Source organism: Melopsittacus undulatus, chromosome 1 (genome assembly GCF_012275295.1).
Source record: "Melopsittacus undulatus isolate bMelUnd1 chromosome 1, bMelUnd1.mat.Z, whole genome shotgun sequence".
In the NCBI taxonomy this organism is placed as follows: domain Eukaryota; kingdom Metazoa; phylum Chordata; class Aves; order Psittaciformes; family Psittaculidae; genus Melopsittacus; species Melopsittacus undulatus.
In genome coordinates, this window is record NC_047527.1 from 112541929 (window position 1) to 112549128 (window position 7200).

The window sequence follows — 7200 nt, forward strand, 5'->3', positions numbered from 1 at the left end:
ATGAGAATTTTAAGGCATTTTCCATGGGAACTTCATTTAGGATTTTGTTGCAGCCCATAGTGCTCTTTGTCAATGCTGCTGTCTTATGGCCTGGGAGGGAAAAATAATTGCTTCTGTTGCCATACCCCAGTTCAACAAACTGCCCCCTTGTTTGTAACAGCAGGCTTTGTTCCGTTTGTGATCTGCAGTTTGTGAGAAAGGGGATATTTTGCTTTGTTCTTTTTTATTTCTTTTTTATTTTAAAGGCAGGACTGCAGTGAAGATAGTGGTGAAGTTTTCCTTTTTTAAATACCTGAGGGGAAGCTGACAGAAATGAACAGCTTTACCCCCCTGCTTCTCCAACTCTTCTTCCTACTGCCAATACACTTCAAATCAGTTCTTTCTGTAAAGGAATGACTAGTGGATTATGGGGAAAAGGGATATGTCAGATGGTGCTGGTAACTGTGCTGTGTTGCATCAGACAACTCCTTGAGGAGCTACAGGGACTTGCAGGTATTCTGGCAACACTCACCCTCTCAGTGGCACTGACTCACATGCTGCATTCAAGTGGCATTTCAATTAAATTCTTTACCTCCTAATCACTTCTGAGTAACTGCAGTAGCAACCACAGACACAGTTTTCATTTCTGGTAGAGTGTGCAATACTGTAAAGGCAAAGGACTACCCATTTTATTTTGTAGGCTGTTGGGTATGCATGCACATCATTACTTTTCTGTGCAGACCAGTCACTTGGCAACTTTGAGATGCTCTCTATGCATGACTTAATTTTTCTTAACCATACATTAAAAAATTGAACATCCACAAAATACTTGGTTCTTGCATGTTGGAGCCCCATATACTCCCTGCCCACCCACCAAGAGCATCTTAGAGACCCTTGTCTCATTGGGGAAACTTAGAGCTGTTGCCTCATTACTACTGTTCTACTGTGTAGGAAGTTTCAGAAATTGCTTTGAGCTTGATGCTGCCAGACCTGTGCAGGCAAACTAAACCTCCACTGATATGCCCTCCCCATTAAAACAACTAGTTTAACTTTATTGTTTTGTCGTTCAACTGAGTGTTCTTTATTACAAGATGTGTTTCTTTTAATTTTCATGGGTAGACCTATAAAGAAGCAACATAATGATTCCAGAATTCATGCATGAGCAAGGTATTAAAACAGATTTAATCCCTTTGTTTTAGGATTAGATGTTGATGGCTTATACCGAGTTAGTGGCAATCTTGCAGTGATACAGAAGCTAAGATTTGCAGTCAATCATGGTAAGTTTCCTTCAACTGTATTACAATTGCATATGCTTTTGGATTATTGAAGTTCATAGAAAGTTCAGGGAAAAGTTTTCTTAATGTGTAACTGCTGTCTTTCATAAGAAGTGATTGTCATCTCTAAAGTAAAATTACTTCAGAATTGCAGAATTTAGTGTGTAATACACATCATTTGAAAAACCTTGCATCCTGGAGGTTTAGTGTTCTATGGAGCATAGAAGCTAATAGAACTCGAATCAGAATGGTTTGAGTTGGAAGGGGTGTTGAAGACCACCAAATTCTAACCCCCTTCAGTGAGCAGGGACACCTTCCACTAGACCAGGTTGCTCAAAGCCCCTTCCAGCCTGACGTTGAACACTGCCAGGATGGGGCAGCCACAGCTTCTCTGATCAACCTGTGCCAGTACCTCACGACGCTCTCACAGTGAAGAACTTCTTCCTAATATTTGAATTTGAAGGGAGGGGATTATTTTGAAGTGACTGGAAAACCAGTAAGCATAGTAAACATCCACTAGCATTAAAATTTTAAGTTAATGCTTTGTAGCAAGGTTTGCTACTCCTTTTTAATATGTGGGTGTTTAGCTCCTCTGCCATACTCTATGAAACCCTTTCATACGGCTACATTTCAGTGTTCAGTGAGAATCAATAGACAGCTTGCAATTAGGAAGAGGACACTAGCCCATCTACAATCTGACCTCTCATTTCCTGATTAACAGGATCTAACAGTAAATTTTGTGTTGCATCAGCAGCTTCCATTCCCCTCTGAAAAATGCCCTTCGTGTAGGGGAGCTACATGCAGTGCAGTAGGCAGACCTTGGCCATGGTTGAGCTGTAGTGATTGAGCTTTGTATCCCCTTTTACACTGCAGCAGGGCTGTGAGTTTTCACTTTCATAAGAACAGAAGAGTATTTCAGTTTATTTGTAAAAAAGCTTTTATAGCTAAATTGTTAACGTTAACACCATTCATTTTTCTCTTTCAGATGAGAAGTTAGACTTGAATGACAGTAAATGGGAAGACATACATGTCATCACAGGAGCTCTAAAGATGTTTTTCAGAGAATTGCCGGAGCCACTGTTCACTTACAATCACTTCAATGACTTTGTCAATGCAATTAGTAAGTCTGGAAAACCTGTGTGTACTTGATTTCTATATAAGTTCTGCTCGATACATATAACTTTCAACAGTAAAAAGAATGTTTTGGTTATGGACATCTGTAAGGCTTCCCTAAATTTGCCTGTCAGTAATGCACAGTCCTGCCAGGAGGTGTCAGTATTTTATCTCATATTAGCACTGCAAAACATTTGCTTTTATTCTCAGTCTGTTAAATTTTATGCTGAAGTTTTAAACAAACTGAATTTTTGTTTCTGCACCTCATCCTTTTATAGAACAAGAACCAAGGCAGCGTGTCCATGCTGTTAAAGATTTAATCAAACAGTTGCCAAAACCAAATCAGGACACTATGCAGGTACTCTTTAAACATCTGAAGAGGTAAGTAGCAGATAGAAGGAAAGGCTTTGTATTGTGAAGCATCTCCTAAAGCTGACTAGTCCAATTAAAAGTACTAGGTGACTGTTCCTAATGCATATTTCTTACCTGTATTTGATTTGATGAAACCAGTATATCAGTCTGTATTTATACAAGCTTGCAGAGCCCCAAACAGACTTCAGAGAAAACATCATGGTTGCGGTGTTCACTGCCAAGCCCTTGTGTTTGAGGGATTGTGAGGGGATCAGGAATAGCATTTCAAAATAAAACTTTTCCATAGAGGAAATCACAGCAGCTGTAGGTCCTGATAACAAGACTACTCATTAAATAAATACTGTGAATATTCATTTGCTTAGGACTGTGTCTTTTTCTATTATCCTTTTACTCTAGCACTGATAAATCCCTCTTTATGTATCTGTTTTTTCTCTTTCAGAGTTGTAGAAAATGGAGAAAAGAACCGAATGACATATCAAAGTATAGCAATAGTTTTTGGTCCAACCTTATTAAAACCAGAGAAAGAGACTGGTAACATAGCAGTCCATACAGTATACCAGAATCAGATTGTAGAGTTAATTCTGCTGGAATTGAATTCCATCTTTGGACGCTGACATTTTTCTTGGAGTAGAAACTGGAAGTGATGGATTGGCAGCAGTACTCCATCAGGAGGAAAATCTCTCGCTGTATATGATGTATTATGTTTGTGGACCAAGCAGCAACTTGTTTTTTGCACTTTTGGGAGGGGAGAAACAGGAGAAATGTTTGACCACTTTAATGCAAATTAAAGACATCACTTTGATTTTCTTTGAAAAGTTCAATGTAAAAAGTGAATAGAAAAGTTTATAGTTTGCCTTTTTTACAGTAGCATTGGAAAAATGTAATATAGGTTCATACACTGGATTTCTTGGAGAGTAAAGCTATTAATCTCAAACTGGATAATCTGGAATTTAATCTTAAAATTCTTCCACTTTAGAGGGAAAATTCCTACCAACTGGTATGGAAGAATTCTGTGAAGTTACATCTTAACCTTGTGTATTACAACCTACTCAGATCTGCATAACACTTTTCCAAGGGGTTTCTGCATGCAGTGACTGTCTCAAACTTGTGCTAACAGTTTGGTTTAGTTATTCAAATCTAATTCTTCACTTGATATCTGCTGTCTTCCCCTCTCCCTCCCCCCCCCGCCATTTTTCTTTTCTACCCTTTATTCCCCAGCAAACTTTTTGAAACTTCTTAGTTTCTTTATAAAACAGCACACTATTTCAAACACTGAACTTGTAAGAATATCCAGCAATGGATATTTGTTTTGTGGCATAATAGAAGTCATATTTAATAAACATGTTCATTTTTTTTCAGGGTGTTTCCTGAGCTTAGTTTTGTGTTATACTGATTTAAAGCTAAAATCCTAAGTAAATACGGACTGTAACAGTGTTGAGTTCTTGGTATAATGCTGTGCTAGTGGAAGTTTCTTGATGTAAATACAGGATGTCCTTTTGATTCTTGTATATAATTCAGGTCCTGTATAGTTTAAGAACACTTTAGTCACACATTTCTAATCATGGATAGATTAGCTACAGTAGCATAATGTTACCAGTGGATGTCTGGGTTTCAGCGGGGAAACAGGTTTCGGGGAGGGAGGGGCTAACTGTGTGCACTTTTAGATGTTAATTACATTTGCGGGCAAATAACTGTAATGCAAATGGTACTGGAGGAATACTGAGTGTGCTTGCTACATTGTTAATGCACTACAAGAGGAGCCTTTTAGGTTATTTAATATGTACAGGATATGTTAGAAAAAACGTATTATGAATTCTAACATTGACAAATAGTGAAACTCATGTTTTGGTAGATAGATGTTCGATGGAATCCATGATGCTAAATTTAAGATTTTCTTTTTACATTAATGTAGAATAATTTGTAAAATTGGTTTTGAAAGATTTTGTTACAGGGAGCATGGTCTGCTGAAGATTTTTTTAAATGTATTTTTCTAGACTAACTGCTGTATCTGACATATTTGTTATGTCTAACCTGAATAAAGAAAACCATTAGTTCTTTTACAGTTTGCCATTCCCGCTTCAGACAACATGAACCCCTTTAAACAGTAAGACCAATGTATCTTACTGCTTGGCATGGATACTACTTGTGACAAAGGGTTGTCTTTCTAGATTAAAAGATGAATGCTTACTTTGTAACCTGACAGTTTAGGAACTTCCCAGTCACTTTCTTTAACAACTTAAATTCTAACACAAGGTTTGGAGAGGGCAGAAGTAATTTATTGATATAAATTCTTTAAAACCTATCCCAGCTTATAGTAGATTCCAAGTACAGAAAGCAGGTACATTGGGGAAAGAATTGTATTTGCCTTTGATCTGTTGCATTCCTTTCACAACACAGTTCTGGTTTACAGCAGAGGGGATGTGCAGTGAAGTACTGAGGTGTAACCAGTTGAATGGTACGAGAATTTCATGAGCATAGGGCTTGCATGAGAAGTCTTCAGAGATTAAAGAGAAGACGAGTTACCTTGTGGCTTTCTCACTGTCTTCTTGTGGTAATGGTGAAGTCTTGTGGTTTGTTGCAAAGCGACCTGGGTGAGAATTGTGAAAGCTCCGTCTCCCATTGCATTGTCAGCTCCTGGTAGGCTGTCAAACTGGAGCAGTGCCGAGTGGCAGGTGTGCCTCAGGCTACCAGAAAGTATCAGCAAAGCTGAAGTCTGTTGCTGCGGATTATTCAAATCCCAGCTTCAGCTGTGAAATGAAAAAGAATTCCCACTGCTAAATGAGGGGGCTTATCCACAGGTCACCTTTTCTGTATGAGTGCTATGTTTTTCAAAGAAAGAATGCCTTTTTAGAACAATTTGATAATGAGGATGTCACACATTTCCTTGTATTCCCCCAAAATAAAGTATTCTGTTATGACAATTTATGGTTTTGTGCAGTGAAGTTGTCATGTTTTCATGTTCTCATTTTTACTTTGGGGTGGGGAGAGTATTTTTTTAACTGAAAGGTGTAGCTAAACATTTGAGGCAGTCAGGAAGAGGAGGCTCTCCAAGCTGATGATATGCTTCTTGTGACCAACTTGAAACTGTGTGTATCAGCACGTTGGGTTTATTCACTAGTCGAAATACCTTGCTTGTTCCTGCAGTTAGCTTTCTTTTAAAATTCAAACCCAGATTTTTGCACAAAGATAGCAGGGGAAAGTTCTTTGTATTACATGAAACATATATTCCTCAGTTTGTTTTAAATCAGGTTTGGTTCTGCATTAAAACCAATATATAGTAAATACAAACTTTTGCAGCCATAACCACTCAAAGATACTGGAGGTCCAATGTCATGTATCAGTGCCAGCTGAAATTCTTTTCTAGCTGTGTTTGTAGATCAGCTACACAACATTAGTACCAAGAAATTCTCAGACTTGTACTTGATCTATACCAGTTGTGGGTTTCTTCACTTTAAAACTTGAGAGAGAATGGGCACAAAAAGGATAAGGCAAATAGAGTCATTTTGTGTAAACTAATTTTTTTTTAAATCAGACTTGCATGTAAGTGAGGCTTCCTGTGTGCAAGTGGATCGGGGTCACCCTGACCACCTAGGCCCAGACTTTCCATCTTCACAGAATGGTATGATAAATTCCCTTTGTACTGAACCCATTTTGCCCTGGCAAGGGAATCCTTGGCTTGCAGAGTGAGAGAGAAGGGAGTTTGTAGGTGACACAACATCAGTTTACTCCAATGCAGAGCCCTGACTTTTTCCCCGTAGTGAAGAACAGCTTTTTTTAGCCCCAAAGTAATGATATTTTCTGAATCAGTTGGTTAATTCATAAGGCATAACGTAAACCAAACACAGTGGGGCATTCTGCTGGGCAAGGGGGGAGGTACAGCATGTCTAATGAGGCCTTCTGCAGCCGCTGGGGAGAGGAGAGCTTCTCTGAAGAATCTTAATTAGCCTCCACAATTGCAAAGTTTTGTGGGCAAGCAGCTGGTAGGACTGGATCAGACCTTTACAAAAGTAGCCCTATGTGAGTGTGGGACTTAAATGAACATCTCCCCCCCCCCCCCCCCCCCCCCAGCATTCTTGTAAACAGAGCACTTGTAAAACAAGATCACACTGTGTAACAGACCAACATGAAAGACATTCAGAGGCAAGCCGGCCTCTTGGTTCTTTTTACTGCCTTGAGAATTAAATAGCAGCTCTAATATTAGAGTTCCCTACAACTTCCATAACTGGATTTGAGTTTGTTAAGGAATTTCACTAATATCTTTCAGAAGAAGTCTTGTGTTTCATTTAGCAACCTTGGAACTGAAAACTGGAACAGGCAGGGTTTATTTCTCATAGAAGCCCATCTTGCAGCTTATTGCACCAAAACGTAGTTGGCTAAGGAAGCAGAGAGTGGCCCCTTAGTGTGGGAATAAGTAAATGCAAAGCACTGAAGGCAACTAGACAAAGCAGGTGTGATGGACAAG

General features: G+C 38.9%; 1 protein-coding gene across 3 annotated transcripts in view; it reads left to right on the forward strand.

Moving 5' to 3' along the window:
* The window catches only part of ARHGAP12 (Rho GTPase activating protein 12), a 75886-nt gene extending 70223 nt beyond the window's left edge, over window positions 1-5663 (forward strand). For all 3 annotated transcript variants that reach the window (XM_034062140.1, XM_034062138.1, XM_034062135.1), the window contains exons 15-18: window positions 1179-1256; window positions 2239-2373; window positions 2645-2747; window positions 3178-5663. In XM_034062140.1, the coding sequence (XP_033918031.1) occupies window positions 1179-1256; window positions 2239-2373; window positions 2645-2747; window positions 3178-3352 (491 nt within the window). In that variant the 3' untranslated portion in view covers window positions 3353-5663. The remainder of the gene's footprint in view (window positions 1-1178; window positions 1257-2238; window positions 2374-2644; window positions 2748-3177) is intronic.
* The last annotated feature ends 1537 nt before the right edge of the window (window positions 5664-7200 follow it).